At 42.7% G+C, this 18,563-nt stretch overlaps 1 protein-coding gene across 3 annotated transcripts in view; it reads left to right on the forward strand.

The window, feature by feature from the left end:
- Positions 1 to 18,315, forward strand: part of LOC117540003 (transcription termination factor 1-like) — a 64,424-nt gene extending 46,109 nt beyond the window's left edge. For all 3 annotated transcript variants that reach the window (XM_034206384.1, XM_034206386.1, XM_034206385.1), the window contains 4 exons: positions 1,171 to 1,263; positions 1,474 to 1,539; positions 1,900 to 1,985; positions 17,783 to 18,315. In XM_034206384.1, coding sequence (XP_034062275.1) covers positions 1,171 to 1,263; positions 1,474 to 1,539; positions 1,900 to 1,985; positions 17,783 to 18,000 — 463 coding nt within the window. In that variant the 3' untranslated portion in view covers positions 18,001 to 18,315. The remainder of the gene's footprint in view (positions 1 to 1,170; positions 1,264 to 1,473; positions 1,540 to 1,899; positions 1,986 to 17,782) is intronic.
- The last annotated feature ends 248 nt before the right edge of the window (positions 18,316 to 18,563 follow it).

The following is an 18,563-nucleotide window of genomic DNA, read 5'->3' on the forward strand; positions in this document are numbered from 1 at the left end:
TAGGATGGGTTACTGTGACGGCATGGAATTCAAAGGTGGGTGCCAGTGGGTCTGGGTACTACAACTCTATATCTATCTAACACCCCTCCTCCCCCCACCCCCACAATGCATATCGACCAGTCACATTCCTGCTTGATTTGCGGGACCAGCGTTGCAGTCGGGAAGAAAAGCTGGCTGCGCTCACCGCTTCATAAGGAGTGTGACCATGATTTTCCTTCTGGCAGATTCTACACAACACATCAGCCCCATTGAACAACCTAGTCGTGCCTATACAACACATGAGGGGCAGAGTTTTACTCTGTGTGTGTTGCAACTTGCATTTATATTTATTTCACTTGACGCACACACACGCATGGTGTAATTTCCAATGGTGTAATTTCCACTGGGGACAGGGGGGACAAATCCCGTTTGTGTCCCCCCACTTTACAAATATGTTTATTATTATTTTTTACCGCAAGCCGTCATCGCCACGGAGGAGCACACAGCCTCTGTGAGCGAGCGAGACAGAGAGAGAGCGAGAGAGCTAGGGAGAGCACACCTTTATCTATTTAATATAGGTAAAGTAAAAAATAATTCCAATGTGTACTATAGGACAGTAAAAACAGTTTAAAAGGGGAGTGATTAGTAAAATATGCATAAATAGAAATAAGAATGCTAACTAGGTAACATAAGAAAAAAATCTTCCCGGGGTTGTTAGCCCCCGGACCCCCCTAGAGGATGTGAGGTCCACCCCCAAATAAAGCAGGTTAAAATAATTAAATTGCACACATTTTATTTTAGTAAGTCCCACAGACGCAAACCGCACACAAAGGTTAAAGGTTGAAATATAATAATGTTAAAATGTGCTAAATATATACCCTCCAAAAAACAAAACAAAAGAGGAGTAAAAGTAGCCCCTGACTTGTTTAATTTTTTGAAAGTAGTTCTCATCCTAAAAAAGGTTGGTGACCTCTACAATAGGGTCTTCGCTGACCACTGGTCTCAGACCCTAATAATCGGACCAATATCAATAAGCGATTAAATTGATCCTACGGATATCAAGCATGCGAGTTGCAGTCACGTGACTGGGCTCGCACGGACTAGCTGCGCGAGCGATTACAATAGGGTCTTCGCCGACCTCTGGTCTCAGACCCTAATAATAACATCAATAACAGTGCTGCTGTGTTGCAGGTTCTCTCTGCTGAAGTGTAAGCTGGCCTCCGGTGTGAGCACATTCAACAGAGGACCTGAAGGACTGGGGGCTAAAATCGTCCTCATTAACACGTGAGTCCCTTTCAAAATAAAACACCTAATCACTGTCGACCTGTAATTATTATTTATTATTTATCTATTATTTTCAAACAGATTCTGGGTTTGATCAGCACTAATGATCATTTTTAATAATATTGATATTTTTAATTTAAAAGATAAATAATTGTAATAATAATACAAAAAAAAATCATTATTTTAATTATAATATGTTGTGTGTCTCAGGCTGTACAACATGTGTGTGGAGGACGTGTGCGATGTCGACTGGGACGAGGTCGCTCATACTGTCGGGTGAGGTCATAATTTCAAACTGTCACCCACTCATACAGAGCTGGTAACCAAGGTGACCAGGTGGTAACCATGGTAACAAGGTATCTCCTTACTGTGTGTGTGTGTGTGTGTGTGTGTGTGTGTGTGTGTGTGTGTGTGTGTGTGTGTGTGTGTGTGTGTGTGTGTGTGTGTGTGTGTGTGTGTGGTGTGTGTGTGTGTGTGTGTGTGTGTGTGTGTGTGTGTGTGTGTGTGTGTGTGTGTGTGTGTGTGTGTGTGTGTGTGTGTGTGTGTGTGGTGTGTGTGTGTGTGTGTGTGTGTGTGTGTGTGTGTGTGTGTGTGTGTGTGTGTGTGTGTGTGTGTGTGTGTGTGTGTGTGTTTCAGGAACGTGACTCCTGTGTGTGTTCAGAAGAGTTTCCACAGACTGAAGGTTTCCAGAGTTCCTCACTGGAGCGGCCTGTTCTACGGAGGTACTGCTATACACCTGAGTACTACAGTAATACTACTAATATATACTAGGGAGAACTACAGTAATACTACTGATTACTACACTAATACTGCTGAGTACCGCAGTATATATCACTGTTAGATACATCTACTGCTAATACCTTCAGTCATATACTTATAACTATGGCTTTCGACAAAGAGAGGATGTTGTCAGGTGGCGTTTCCACCCTGAATCACCACGTCCCACTGCCCATCCTCCCCTGGCTTCCAGCACAACTCCTCCCGTCTGTTCCAGAGCTAACAAGAGGCTCTTTGTGCTGCCTCCCCGAACCTACGAGCAACTGTATTTAGCTCCCTTCCTGCTAGTCCCAAAGCTGTGAGCATCTTTCACACAGATTGCACCGGGAAGCCCCTGCAGCCAACTTCAACTGGATATAGCCAGGTCTGCTACCCTTTGTCCCTGCATTGATGGACCAGGTCCTGGTACTTAATGGCTTAACCCTCCTTTCCGAGGCCTCTTCGCACCTGTATTTCCAAGGGGCTGTCAGCTCAATAATGATGATCTTCCTCCATATGACCATGTCAGGCCTAATGGGTTTTACACTCCTCTTCAATGGCTGTGCGAAGTTGTTGGATGTTGGCAGGAACTGGAACACGCTGTCGTATACACTGATCAAGAGCATCCCTAACATGCTCAATGGGTGACATGTCCGGGGAGGAAGCAGGCCATGCAAGAACTGGGATGTTTTCAGCTTGAATTGTGTACAGATCCTTGCAACATGGGGTCGTTCATTATCATGCTGCAATATGAGGTGATGGTGGATGATGTATGGCACAACAACGGGCCTCAGGATCTCATCACGGTAACTCTGTGCATTCAAAATGCCATCAATAAAATGCACCTGTTTTCGTTGTCCGTAACATACCATAACCCCACACCCACCATGGGCCACTCGATTCACAATGTTGACATCAGCAAACCGCTCACCCACATGTCTGCCATCTTGCCTGTACAGTGAATACCGGGATTCACAGAGAAGAGAACACCTCTCCAAAGTTCCAGACGCCAACGAAGGTAAGCATTTGCCCACTCAAGTCAGTTACCACAACGAACTGCAGTCAGGTCAAGACCCCGGAGATGACGATAGCATGCAGATGGGCTCCCCTGATGTGGTTACATGTGGTCTGCGGTTGTGAGGCTGGTTGGATGTACTGCCAAATTCTCTGAAACGCCTTTGGAGATGGCTGATGGTAGAGAAATTAACATTAAATTCACTGGCAACAGCTCAGGTGGATATTCCTGTCGTCAGCAAATTGCTCGCTCACTCAAAACTTGCAGCATCTGTGGTGTTGTGCTGTGTGATAAAAGTAAAATTTTAGAGTGGCCTTTTACTGTGAGCAGCCTAAGGCACAGCTGTGTAATAATCATGCTGTCTGATCAGCATCTTGATATGCCACACCTGTGAGGTGGATGGATTATCTCGGCAAAGGAGAATTACTCACTAATACAGACAATACATTTGTGAATAGTAATTGAGAGAAATAGGCCTTTTGTGTACATAGAAAAAGTCTTAGGTCTTTGATTTCAGCTCTAGAAAAATGGGAGCAAAAACAAAAGAGTTGTGTTTATATTTTTGTTCTGTGTATATCACAAGTACTGCAGTATATATCAGAGTACTGAGTGTATCATCCTCTCCAGTGGTGCCAAAGAATCCTAGAGGGTGAGTGTCCAGCTTTTGATCAAGGATAACAGATAAAGTATTGAAAATGTCCTTCCAATATTTCTCTAGGCTAGAACATGTCCAAAACATGTGTGCCAGGGTGGCCTCATTTATTTTACACCTTTCACAGTATGTGCTTACATCTGGGTAGATCCGGGACAATTTAGCTTTAGACATATGAGCCCTGTGCAAAACTTTAAACTGTAGCAAACAGTGATGGGCACAGATGGATGTGGAATCAACCAGTTTGAAGATTGAAACCCATACGTCCTCAGGTATTGAAACATTTAAATCAAGCTCCCAGGCAGTTTTAATTTTGTTGAGGGGAGCATTCTTATAACTGTCAGCTTGTCATAGATAACTGAAATAAGACCACTTGGATGCAAATTAAGAAGCATCTCGGCGATGTTCGACTCGGGTGCTTCTGGGAAGCTTGAGATCTTAGAATGGAGGAAATGCCTGATTTGCAGATATCTGAAGAAATTAGTGTTCGGAAGGCTAAACCTTTCAGAAAGTTGCTCAAATGAAGCAAAGCTGTTGTTAATAAAAAAGAGCCTTAAAACATGTGATACCCCCTCTCTGCCATTCCCGAAACACAGAGTCAGATGCAGACAGTTGAAAAAGGTGGTTGGATAGAATCGGGCTCAAGAGAGAGAAACCATGAAAGCTGAAGTGTTTTCTGAACTGAGCCCACACCCTCAATGTGTATCTTGCAACCGGATTACAACCCACGTTTTTGGGAGAGAGAGGGAGTGAAAATCCGAGCAGGGCTAAGATGGAAAGTCCTTTGAAGAAACTCAACTCCATAGCCACCCAGGACGGACAATCGGCCTGATTGTGAAAATGAGACCAAAACGTAATACAACGTATGTTGGCTGCCCAATAGTAAAAAACGAAAATTAGGCAGTGACATGCCTCCACTCCTTTTAGATTTTGGAAGATGGGCTTTGTTCAAAGATTTAGCTGGGTCCGATATGAGAGTAAGTAAGAGATCATCCGCATAAAGGGACACTCTATGCTCAACCCCACTCCTCCAAATCCCAGAAATATCTTGGCTACTGCGAAGTGCGATTGCCAGTGGCTCCATAACCAGATCAAAAAGTAACAGGCTTAAGGGGCAACCTTGACCTAGTGCCTAGTTGGAGGTTGAAAGGCTTTGATTGTATTGAGTTTGTGAGGACCGAGGCCCTAGGGCAGGGCTATTCAATTAGTTTGGAATGGGGCCGGTTGATGAAAATTATCCAACGCCTTTTCCAAGGAAATAACACACTCAGGAATTGTATCAGAGGGAGAGTACAGAATAAACGACGTGTATTGAAATATGATTGGCGGTTTTTGACAAAACCAGTTTGGTCATCTGAGACAATTGTTGGCAAGATGTTCTCCAATCTTCGGGCCAGAACTTTAGCCAGAATTTGGCATCAACGTTTAATAAAGAGATAGGCCTATAGGAGGAACATTCAATCGGGACTTTACCTTTCTTTGTAATAAGAGTGATGGTTGCTTCATAAAATGATGAGGGAGGTTTGCCTTGTTTGAAAGATTCTGACAGAACTAAACTGAGTTAAGGAGAAATCAGTGAAGAGAACGTTTTGAAGAACTCTAAAGGGAACTCTAAAGGGAACCCGTCGGGTCCTGGATATTTTCCAGACTGTAGGGAGGAGATAGCTATAGCTATTTCAGCTTGCGAAATAGGCTCCTCCAGTCATATGCTATGTTCAGTAGAGATTTTGGGGATGCTTAAGTTGTTTAAGAAACCTTCCATCAAATTGTTATCATTGTGAAATTCAGAAGAGTAGAGCCTAAAATAAAAGTTCCTGAACGTGTCATTAATGGCGGTGTGGTCTGAGGTGATACTGCCATCCTCCTTTGCAATTTGAGTAATGAACTGCTTAGCCTTGTATTTTCTCAACTGATTAGCCAGCAGCTCACCAGATTTTTCCCCATGAGCATAAAACCAACTTTTGTTCTTTACAAGTTGTGGCGTTCAATTGGATGTGTCGAAAAGAGATCAAATTCAATTTGTAACTCCACCCGCTTTTTGTATACATTTGGGTCTCTGGTGTGAGCATATACCGATGATGCGTACGTTTTGTCGTCTGCTAAGACCTTCCAGCTCGTTGACTTTAGCAGTGAGCTTGGAGTTGTTATCCCGCAGGCTGTAGCAGACATCTTCCAACTCGTTAATACGCTGACTCAGGTCATCAGAAATGAGCTCCAGAGAGGATAGACGCTGTCTGTGATCCTCGACTGCAGACCGGACTTGGTCAAATGTAGTTTCAAGTGTGCTAAAAGAGGTTTTATAGTCCGCTGCTAGCGCCTCCCGATGCTGGTCCAGTAGCAAAGAGATAGCTTCAACCGTTAAGCTAGCTGTCGCCGCCGAGACGTCCTTTTTCCCGTGGTTACCGGTGTTTGAAGCCATTTGGGAGTAAATATTAGTATATAAAGGGGTAATATATGACTTGAAGCAATTTAGTAGGGCAAATGAGAGGTTAAGGGGTGAGAAGATTAAAAGTAAGCAGGAGTGCCTGAACGTTGCTTGTAGGGGTGCAACAACTAATCGACTTAATCGATTAAAATCGATTACCAAATTAGTTGCCAACTAATTCAGTCGTCGATTCGTTGGTGACGTCATCACGTGTGTTTTACGCGCCGTTAAGCTCCAACGTTATTGGTCTTTTTATCGGTACTGGAGACATTTAAAAAATATATGTCATGTATTATTGTTACATAAGTATTATATCGCAGTCTTAGTGTCGCCAACTCGTTTCTAATATGCAAAAAGACAAACGAATGCGTCTATGATATATTTTCGATCTTTCCAATCCAGAAGAGAGATCTTTCTCTCCCCCGTCTGTGTGCGAGGGGGCGGGGCAGTTTACACACACGCGGCTGCTACATGCAGCAACACACTGCGGAGATGGCGGAGAGAATGCGCTCCGAGGTGTGGTTAAACTTTACCCGTCTCGATGTGGAAAATGCTCGTTACCAAAAGTGCAATAAGAGTTTAGCATGTAAGGGCGGTAACACGAGCAATTTGTCTAAACATTTAGCATAAGTGCTCCACATCCAGACGGAGGAATGCACCGGGTTCGACTGTCTTTCTAGTAGCTCTGTAGCCCCATCCACTAGTAACGTTTCCACGTCAGGTGTTATGTATGCTAGCAGCAACACACAGAGTTAACTCAATGATACAAACATGGGTTAATGATTAGAGGTAACTGAGTTATTTAGTTTGTTAAAGTTTCAGCTATTGTGTTTACAGTTCTGTCATCAGATTATTTAATACGATTTGTTAAAACATTGTTTCTTTTGATGTGAAATATTATTTATTTAATTTAAATAAAAAGCTATGTTAATTTTGTTCAAAATGTGTTTAGTTAATTTAATAATATATGCATTTTTGAATCAAGTATTCATCTTTATTGTCTTCATTGTTAGTTTCCACATGCCTAAAACAACCTCAAGCTACATCTAAAAGTTGATGGCTAAATAAGAGCGTTTGAGAAATTGTGAAAGGCATAATAGTCCGAATAGTCGATTAATCGATAATCAAATTAGTCGTTTGTTGCAGCCCTAGTTGCTTGTACTCCATGCCGTCCCAAACCGGAAGTTTGCGCATCATCTGCAGGAAACAGCGTCTGAGGGCTTCTTAACATTTAATAAACTATGAATATTTCATATCCATGTAACGGGAAGAAACTTAGCTAACTGATGATATGAACAATTTTTAGCAAAAAAAAGCGCCTCTGAATTAGCCTGAGCAAAAAAATGCTTACGCCGTTAGCACAGAACTCACAGTATAACACCCTTATTACTTATCGTAATTGCACATCCAACATATCGATTAGCATCGTGAGAATACACAGAATCGATAGGTATCTATATCATCACTCCATGATCAGAACTCGCAATATTATAAACAAAAACAGACATCACAACACGTGGCATTAGGTAGCAAACACGGCAATATGTCTTACCTTTGTCGTTGTCTGATCAAAAGTTGTCTTCAATGGCATTAAAACGATAAAAAACGCTGCTGAAGGTTAATCCATAGGTTAATCCAAAGTGTCTGTGTCACTTTGAAATGATTTCTGATAATCCATCAGCAATAAAACTAGTTTTCAGATTTCAGAGCGTAAGACAGCTTTCGCTTTGGGCAAACTGCGTGCGCATAGCCCCCACTTCTGAATGGTATGTGGAAATTCCCCTTCGATTCTATTGGCTCTAACGGTTCAAAAGAGATGTCAATCATCAAAATTGACCAATGGGTTCCAGAGAAACGGCAAAAACGCCCATTTCCACCCAAATGACCCCAGAGGTGGAGTTTTTTTTCCTAAACCTCTCTAAAAAGGTCAAATGTCACTTGTTTTGCATCAATCTTGATACAGGGCAGAGTCCTGCATCGGGTCGGGTACCCGCGGGTACCCGACGGGTGACCCGCAAAAAAGGTGATTCGCGGGTGGTATTTTTTCAAACGCTTTTTTCCGGGTTCGGTTCTGGGTAAAACAAAGATGATGCGGGTCGGGTCGCGGGTATTGCATAATAAATATATTAAAATAATAATAAATTAGTTTAATGTTTAAAATCCTCAGACCTCTCCCCCGCGGGACCGCGCATAATCATAACCTCTGCAGCGCATCAATCTGCTGCTGTGCGCGCCACATTCGAAATGGCTGAGGTGAAGCTCTCTAGCGGAGAATACAGCATTTTCAATAACACTTCCTCAAGAGCGAAATCCAACGTCTGGGAGGCTTTTTGTGTCATCCTAGATGGAGGAAATAACCAACATCCCACGCTTTCTGAGACAAATATGAAACTGCGTGTGTTAATAATTGCACGTTTTCACTGCTCATAGGCTATGCGGGTTCGGGTCGGGTTGCGGATCTTGTGCCGACGGGTCGGGTCGGGTTGCGGAACTAATTGGCAATATGTGCGGGTAGCGGGGCGGGTTCGGTATTGCACGTCGCGGGTGCGGGGCGGGAGCGGGTCTTGAAAATCAGACCCGTGCAGGACTCTGATACAGGGTACTTATTATATGTTATAGTTTGGATTCCTAAAGCTTTTAGTCTACCTTACCATCATCCAAGGGTGGTTTTAGTAAAAAATAATTTTTGGAAGGACACTATAATTTACAGTTTTTTACTATGTTCAATCTGAATTTTCTTTAAAATAAAAAACATCTATATTGATTATGACTTTTCTACATCCAAATCACAGGTTTATCATTACTTTGAGAAAAAAGATTATTAATGTTCCCCTTTTAGAAGGGAAGATATGGTCATTTGTTCTGGGAATGTCATTTTCGAGCCTGAGACCTGAAAAACAGGCTTGGGGCTTAACAGGTTGCATCGTTACCAAACCTGTGAAGTTTTGGGCTTTTTGGAGCATTTTCACTGAAGTTGTGAGAAAACCGTGTTTCATGGCGAGCATTGTGTTGCCATGGCAACGGCATTTGAAGAAATCTCAAAACTGTCCCGTAGATGTGCTCACGGCTGGACTGTTATCACACGTGAAGTTTGAGCATTTTTTGAACATTTTCATAGGAGTTATAGCAGGGGTACTCAAATACAAATCTTAAAGGTCCAAAATAAATGTTTCAATAAGACAAAGGTCCGTTTATTACGGTCATTCAAACTTTTAAACAATTGCAACAAGATTCTTAACACGAGGTTGCAAAAACAAAAATAATCTGTATGCAGCAGTTTTCATTGTTATTGTGTCTGTGCTTGACCCCTCAGAGTCGCAGTGTAAGAGCTGCACAGTTATGAATAAAGGCAGCTGCACCCTCTTTCATTCAGCATTCCCATTATTGCTTTATAAATGTCTTGCCCCTTGTGTGTCCACTGAGGTTCGTCAGGCCCAACACATCTTCAACAAACTCCCCCTTTGCCTCATCATAAAAACTCACAAACACCAGCAACTGAGCATTGTCAGTGGTGTCAGTGGACTCACCCACAGCTAAGGAAATGCACTGTACATTTTTTATTCCATCACAAAGCTGATGAATCAAATCACCAGCCAGTGTTTATGTTCTTCTGGTTGCTGTGGAATCTGAGAGGGGGATTTGCTTGATTTTACCTGTTATTTCCTCTTTTTGTTTCACTTCAGTCATGCATTCTTTTATACTGCAGTTATTATCCAGTGGAAAGTCCTTACCTACTCGCCTAGTTAAATCAAAGTGGTTACTTTCTGTTGGCTGGGCAGTGAAGTTGTACACACCGTCTTATTTGACTTTCTCAGGACTTAAAACAGTTTTTGGGGGGCAGACCCCCTCAAAGAAAAATATATATTTACATGTAAGGTCATCATCTTAATAGTTTTGTATGCTCATCCGTGAGCAGAGCATCAAGTTGACATGTCTATTACTGCTGAATGCGGCGATTACCATTTTGTTCAGCAAAACGCCTCACAAACGTATTAAGATCAACAGCTTTAGTGCGTTTTGATTCAATGCTGAGTACAGCCAAACTTGACAGTCTCTTCTCTGTCATTGTAGACCGCAAATACCTCATTCCTTCGGTGCTTGGGTCCGAATGCTTCTCGTTTTGCGCCGTCCCGTTCAAATGAAATCGCCGCCAATCATATGTCCACGCTCGTGCCAAGACCGGGGGAGGGGTTACATGACGTGCTTCTTGTGCTGCATTCACTTGCACTCGGATATTAGAGACTTTCTCTCATAAATGTCCGATGAGCCACAACTTTTCTTTCAAAACAAAGCTGCCAACTGGGGTGACAAGGCCTATTTTTAGGGTGTCAGTTGCCACCCCGGTAGGTGAAACTAGGCTACTAGCTACAGTACAGATGGAACTAGATGAGCTGTTAACCAGAGATGTTCACAAGTCTTTTTTTGCAAGTCCAAGTCAAGTCTTTGGTCACGAGTCCAAGTCAAGTCTCAAGTCTTTGTGGGGTGAGACTTGATCAAGTCTCAAGTCTTTGGTCACGAGTCCAAGTCAAGTCTCAAGTCTCTAAAAAATAAAAGTCTCATGTCTCTTCTGGTTGTAATAAGCCTTCTATTGTCTGCTGCTATCCAGTCTGTTAAGAATACTGCACAGCTATATCTAAGAAATTCAAAGCATTTACTGTATTATTATCACTCCTATATCTATTAGCATACAGTATCAGTACTGATTAGTTGTTTGTTATATGATCACTTTAAACAGGCTATTGCAATGCAATATGAGGACAAACATCACACTTTAGCTAAATGCAAACAACTTATAAGCAAAACACTTCAGAATCAGAAATCAGTATCACAAATACTTTATTAATCCCCCGCAGGGAAACTGTGTTAAAAGTACTTAAAAGTAAACATTTGTTCTGTGCCATTTGCAACTAAAAAACTATTGCTGCAATATTATCTGAAATATACTGAACTGGTGATATTAAAACATGACCTGTTCCAAAAGAGATATCTACCATTAACACCATTTACCAGCCAAATGCTGGTGAATCATGCAAGTGGCTGGTGCTGTATGTTGCACGCACCAGCCACAAATAACAATGGCAATCTATTGAGTGGCTGGTAACATTTCAACATTCACTAGGCTAGCCATTTGGCCAGTGGACAAAAATGTTAAAATTTGACCTCTGCAACCGTATTGTTTAATTACACTGGGTCTCTAATGACATCTTTTAAGTCTATTATAAATAAACATATTCCTCTATCCTCTCACTCAAACCCAGTGTAATGGTAACCCGATAAACCTGTAACATTAACGTTACGTGGTCAACAATAAACCTGTAACCTGCCTATAAACCGACAGATGTATTTATGTATGTAACTATGTATTTTTCTACGTTTAACGTTAGCCAGTAGATGGTGGCAGCGGAACGTAATGATTAACGTTACCGACCTTTTTTATGTCATGTCAAGAGTTGGATGTCAACGCCACTCAACGCAAACAAGTGTGACAAGCAAACATTCACTCATCTTTTCAAATATTCAGTTACAAAGCTAGTAGCAAGCTAAGTTAACATTACATAGCTGATGCTGAGCTAAACATGTTTGCTAACCGTCCATAGCCTATGCGTTAATGTGACTGACCTCTCCGGGTGAGTTTTCAAGTGCCTGATGACATTTGACGTTGTTGCACCAGCATCCTTGATTTTAATATTGCAGACTTTGCAGTGTGCGCTCCTTTTGTTGGTGCCGCCGGCGTTTTGTTCGAAGTTTTTATAGTTGAACGGACCTAATTACAAGTGGTACAGCTGCAGGTGTGCCGCCGGTCGCCATGGTGTTACCATGATGTTAATGTTAATGTTAAAGGTGGGGTAGGTAAGTTTGAGAAACCGGCTCGAGATACACTTTTTGTTATATTCCATGGAATGCTCTTAACATCCCGATCGCCGACCCGGCTAAAGTAATTGGATGGCCTACCTGCCTGTCAGCCTTCCATCGGGGCACAAACTTATCTCGTGCCCTCTTTGGTCATGTGCGCGTTCGTGTGTGTTGGAGGAGGGGCTCTGTGAGGAATGGCAGATTTTCTCCGGTTGTGTATTTTCAAATTCTAGCGATCTCGAGCCGGTTTCTCAAACTTACCTACCCCACCTTTAATATGCCAAAAATAGAAAACACAATGATTGTTCACGAGTCCCAAAACACGAGTCCAAGTCGAGTACGAAGTCTTTTGAGCAGGAGTCCAAGTCAAGTCTGAAGTCTCTGTGTGTGCGACTTAAGTGCGACTTGAGTCCGAGTCACAAACTCGAGTCCCCATCTCTGCTGTTAACTCTCGCTCTGAATTTTTTCTGACTCAGACAGGTTGAAAGAGACGAGACACACATTTTTCCCACCCGCATTCCGCGAAGACCCGCCCTACTGTGCCTCTGATTCGCAGATTGTTTGGGGGGAAAAAACGCTGACGGGATGCTGAATGTGATTGGACCAATGCGTTGACAGACACACACAGACAGTGGAACAGGACATGCAGAGCGCTGTTTGCAGTCTATGGATATAGCGGATCATTTTTGACTCGTTGCATTATGGCGATGTCTCGCAAATAACACAGATAATACATATGAAAAGTATAATTTGCTCAGAGTCCAGAGACAGTTGTGGTTCGATCCGGACCAGGGTCCGGACTTTGAGGATGCCTGAGTTATAGCATTAGGAGGTTACATATGATGAGGACACCCCATAATTGACGTAGAGCTGTTGAGGGCAGGACCATTAACCTTTATCTGGAGTCTGCTGCTCTGAGCGTGTCAGTTGGAGTGATGACATCATCGTGTTCCATGACACAGGTGTTTATATTTGAGCTAACGAGCTCTGTAGAGATCACAGGTTTCCATTGTTCTGAATGAGAGATGAACCTCTTACATGTGAACGTTTTGTGGAAGAACAGATATCTGTGAAATTTCAAAAACATGAAGCATGTCAAGGAAGTTGAGTATCTGAAGTGTAATTTTTGTGTACTTTCGGGTTAATAATGTGGCCTTTTTGGCAGTTTAACTAAAGGTGTGCGGCTGCTACCGTGAGGAAATATCAGCCTGAAATTACAATGGGCTTTAATGGAGGCATGTTGAAAGTGTTTGTCACTTCATGCCCTCAAGAGGCATTTTGTTTAATTATTTTGCTTAATTATTTGTCATTTTTCAAGCTACGAGATGTTTTCCTACGTTTGTCATGAAAAAGTATGTCTCAGGAATGTAGGGTTTGGGAATTATAGCAGTTTTAAAAATATATATATGAAGGCAAATTTCAAGATTTCCTCCACTCTGTGACATCACGCACTCTAGTTAATGTTAAAATGTGAAGAAAACCTCTTTACCAAGGTCTGAACAATGTTTAATATCTCTAAAAGTAAGAATCAGATTTAAAAGTGGTTTTACACGAATAATGTCAGAAAGATGTGTAACATTTTAAAGTTGGAATGAGGTTTGAGTGAAAGTATGAATGAACAGTTAGCAGTTGAATTCGCATGAGGATTTGTTGAAGTCTGAAGAATTTTTCCATGTTAAAAATGTGATGTATTATGGGATGTATCTCTGTAATTATGAAAGTTATGAATGAGAAAAGTAATAGCCATCGATTTCCGACCGAGCTGAACGTTTTGATGTTTGAACAGAGTTTCTGTGATGTGGAATGTGGGAGAAGAAGAGGTGCAAAATAACAGGCGGAATAATAAAGAATTTTGTGCGTAGTATAGCAGATAGTTGGAATGCTGTATCAGCATTCCAATGGATACAATCTTGCAGCGCCCGCAAGGTCCCCCGCTCAAGAAGGCCGATGAAAGGCCCGTCTGAAGTTTGACAATGAACATCTGAATGATTCAGAGAAGGCTTGGGAGAAGGTGAAATCGCGTGCGTGCGTGCGTGCGTGCGTCTGTCTGTCTGTCTGTCTGTCTGTCTGTCTGTCTGTCTGTCTGTCTGTCTGTCTGTCTGTCTGCGGTGTGGTGATGAGGTTAAATGCCACAGCTTGGCAGTTGAAACAGTGAACGATCGCTATTGTGTACTTGTACGCTTAGGGTGTAATGCAGGGGCGGCGGGTACTGTAGGCTAGGGAAGGCTAATGCTACGTTCACACCGGACGCGATGCGAATATTCGCTTCGCTCTAATCGCTCGAGTTTCACCGCGGCTGTAAGCTGTGTTTACTCGTATCATTCAAACAAGACCCGCTGGCTCGGGAGCTACAACTACAACAAAATGAACATATTTTACCGTGATTAAATTATAATACACGTTTCTAAATGATGCCGAAGTAACAACATACTGATACCGATTAGTAAAAACCATGAATTAATGCTTTGACAAGTCTGCAGACAAGACGGCAGGCGAAAAACCTTTTAAAATAATTGTTTTCTGAATGGAGATTGGGTCGACCAGGCTAAGCTAACGTTGTATAGCTCTGTCCACACTCTCAACAACGGCCTACAGACATAAATAAACCAGCGACTGTATTCGCCATGACACAGACAGTCTGTGGTTTGTACTTGTTTAACTTTTGTCCAGTTTCTGAACAGATATGAGGAGCTGTGAGCTCTGTGTGCTAACTGCTAACAGCTGATGTTTTCTGGTTGAATGTCAGTGACGGCAGGCTGAGATCCTCACCGCTGATTGGCTTCCGCGAGAACGCGTCACGTGAATTTGACACTCGAGTTGCAAAAATTGAACTCTCGCGTTTGACGCGGCACCGTTCAATCGCGTGATTCGCACCGCGTCCACCGCTTCATGCTCGCCGTCGGAGCGAATTTGCGTCTGTCCGCGTCTCTGCATTGACTTTACATGTAATCGCGCAGCATCATACTTCATTGATGAAAAGTAAACTAATATTAGACAAATATGAACTTTAAACGTCCATGACTTAAACATATAATCCAGGATACAAGCCACATAGTTGCACCTGCAAGGTGAATATAGAACAACTGGTTAATAAATAAACTACCGAGTGTTTGAAAGCGTACAACAGTTTTATGATATTACTGCTCCATCTAAGACACGAGTGGATCTGACTTTAATTACATTTGAGTTGAGTGTTTCGTCATATTAATGTGTTGCTTAAAATAATACTTCTGCATACAGTATGTGACAATGTAAGTGTTGCACGGCCAGATACGGCTCAGCTGACTCAGATGAGGAAATATATGATACATTACGATATTATATGATCGATGATCTGATTGATGATGTGATACCAGTGTGATATGAATGATAAGTGCGACACGTCGGCGTCTTCGCTGCATACGGCAGTTTAAACTGTATTTCCTTTATCCTGTAATATGACTTGATAGATTTAAACTCCGCACACTGAACTCTGATTGGTCAGCAGGCGGTGCTTTCACTGAGTTGATCTCTTTTCTAACGCCGGAGGCGGGCAGCGTCAGGTAAAAAAAGTTATTTAGCCTTCCCAAACCTGAGCCTCACGCGCCGCCTATGGTGTAATGGTATTATACAAACATATTGTAGGAGCACAGAAACAGTGTTCAAATTCTGCTTTTACAAACTTATTTTGGTTGTGCTTACCTTGCAAAGTAATGTTATAAGTGTCAAAGGAATGTTTTAATGTAAATATTAATGCTGCGAATGGATCTGGCCCTTCCTACATCCAGGACATGGTTAAACCGTACACCCCAGCGCGTGCACTACGCTCTGCATCAGCCAAACGACTCGTTGCGCCCTCGCTGCGAGGGGGACCCAAGTTCCCATCGGCGAAAACACGTGGGTTTGCTGTCCTGGCTCCAAGATGGTGGAATGAGCTCCCCATTGACATCAGGACGGCAGATAGCTTGCACATCTTCCGGCGCAAACTGAAAACTCATCTCTTTCGACTCCACTTCAAGCGTTAGAACTATTAACGAAGCACTTTTATACTAATAAAGGGCTGGCTTACCTAAAGCCAGTTGAGTAGCACTTGAAATGTTTGGCTCTATGAAACCTGATGTACTTATATGATTCTGTTTTCTTCAAGGTTGTGTCTTCCTGGTCGAATGTACTTATTGTAAGTCGCTTTGGATAAAAGCGTCAGCTAAATGCAATGTAATGTAATGTAATTAATGATAATATTGTAGCGTGACCAAGTTAATAGTTATTTCAGTTATCAGATGTGCACAGTTTAGTACATTTGTAAAGTTATTTAGGCAATGTTGTTGGTGGGAGTTAGGGAGAGACCGCCCCTTCCAGGTGTGTGTGTGCGTTTTCCGGTGTGTGTGGAGGGAGTACGAGACGGTAGGAGTTGTGTTCGAGTGTGGGGAAAAGTCATAATGAGTGTTATACTATTGATTGGTTCTGTAAGGCGTGGCTGTGGCCGTCAATACCAGAAAATAAAGAGAACGTTTTCGACATTGAAGGCTCGAGTGATCTGTGATCTTGAATAGCGGTGAACGCTACAATATGAACAGGCTCGTGCTTGGCCCACTGGTATTGTTTGTTTATTTATTTTGAAAAGTAACTAGCAACGCTGTGCTGTCATATAGCAACTGCTAAGCTACTGCAGCAAAAAAATCCTGGCGCCGCCCATGAGGAAGAGAAATGCTGACTATAACCCCAGAACACCATCCCCACCGTCAGCATGGAGGTGGAAACATTATGCTTTGGGGTGTTTCTCTGCTAATATAATAATAATAATAATCCTTATATTTTTATTATAGCGCTTTATCAATGACTCTCAAAGCACTTTACAGATACACATTACACATACAGATCATACATACATGTAATGGTCATATACTGTGGACAATACCCACAGGAGCAAATTCGGGTGAAGTGTCTTGCCCAAGGACACAACGGCCTGACGCAGTGGGGCGGGAGCGGGTTTCGAACTGGAGTTCACCAACGCCCCCTTGATCTGATGATCAAACGCACAGACCACTGCGCCACCCGTCCCCAAGCTAAGGGGACAGGAGGACTTCCCTGCATCGAGGAGAGGATGGACGGGGCCATGAACCGTAAAATCTTGTCCGATAGCCTCCTTCCCTCAGCCAGGACTCTGAACATGGGTCATGGAGGGGTCTTCCAGCAGGACAATGACCCTGAGCATACGACCAAGGCAACACAGGAGTGTCTAAAGAAGAAGCACATTCAGGTGAGGGAGGGGCCTAGCCAGTCTCCAGACCTTAATCCCATAGAACATGTGGAGGGAGCTGAAGCTTCCAGAGGCCAAGCATCAGCCTCAAAACCTGAAGGGTTTGGAGAGGGTCTTCAGAGAGGAATGGACCAACATCCTTCCTGAGATGTGCACACACCTGGAGACCAACTACAAGAAGGGTCTGACCTCTGTGTGTCCAACAAGGGTTTCTCCACCAAGTACTAACACATGATTTGAAAGGGGATCAAATACTTATTTCCTACACTTAAATGCAAATACATTTTAATCTTTTATATAATGTCAATTTCTGGATTTTCTTTTTGATATTCTTACTCTCACTGTTAAAAATAAACCTACCATTAAAATTACAGACTGTTAATTTCTTTGTAAGTGGGCAAACATACAAAATGTGCAAGGGATCAAATAATTATTTCCTTCACTGTATATCAGAGAGTACTGCAATATATCACAGAGAACTGCAATATATATCACAGAGTACTGCATGAACGGTTTGAGTTGATTTAAGTTAAGCTACCATGATGTCCTCCTCACCTGTGATGTCACTTTCTGTTGCAGAGATCATAGACTTCCTGCACCTGAGGGTGACTCCTCTCCTGCAGGAGCAGCTGAGGAAGAGCAAGCGGCAACAGGATGCTCAACAGGATGCTCAACAGGATGCTCAACAGGAGGCGAAGCAGGAGAGCTGCTACCTGCTGTCCGACATCTTCTCCTCTCAGGACGACTTCCTGGAGCTGGACAACAGTCAGCGGACCACCGACCAATCACAGCTCTAACGGCTGGAGGCCTCGCAACCCCTGAGATCTGACTGGCTGTAGAGAACTCACTTCCTGTCATTAAAATGCTTTCCTGTCACAGCAACATGTTCTCAGAACTTATATTAGAAATTCTTTATACAGTTTGTTTGTTTTTTGTTTGTTACTGATGTCTTAGTCTCTCCGTGGTGGAATTGTTTTAATATTGGAGCTAGGAGAGTGTTAAATAAAATAGTGGCTTAAACACAAGCTGTTTAACATTTCACGTAAAAAAGATCTCCCATGTGTCCATAAACACAATGTTTTTTTTTCATTAAAGGTTTTTCTTTATGTAAACGGTCTGCAGAGTCAAAACCCCTCAAAGTACACCCTGTAGCGAGTAAAACTCTAATGGCGCGTTTCCACTGCAGCGGGTAGCTCGCTTTAAGCGTGCCGAGCCGTGCGGGGCCCGTTTTTAGTTGCGCTTCCACTTGGCCTAGTTTTGGCCCGGGGCTACTTTTTCACCTTTTTTCTGGGCCGACTAAATCGTGGTTCTAGGGCCAGGAACAACCAGGCTGAGTCGGGCTGAGTATGCTAAACTAGAG

The sequence above is a fragment of the Gymnodraco acuticeps genome, unplaced genomic scaffold, assembly GCF_902827175.1.
Source record: "Gymnodraco acuticeps unplaced genomic scaffold, fGymAcu1.1, whole genome shotgun sequence".
NCBI classification, from domain to species: domain Eukaryota; kingdom Metazoa; phylum Chordata; class Actinopteri; order Perciformes; family Bathydraconidae; genus Gymnodraco; species Gymnodraco acuticeps.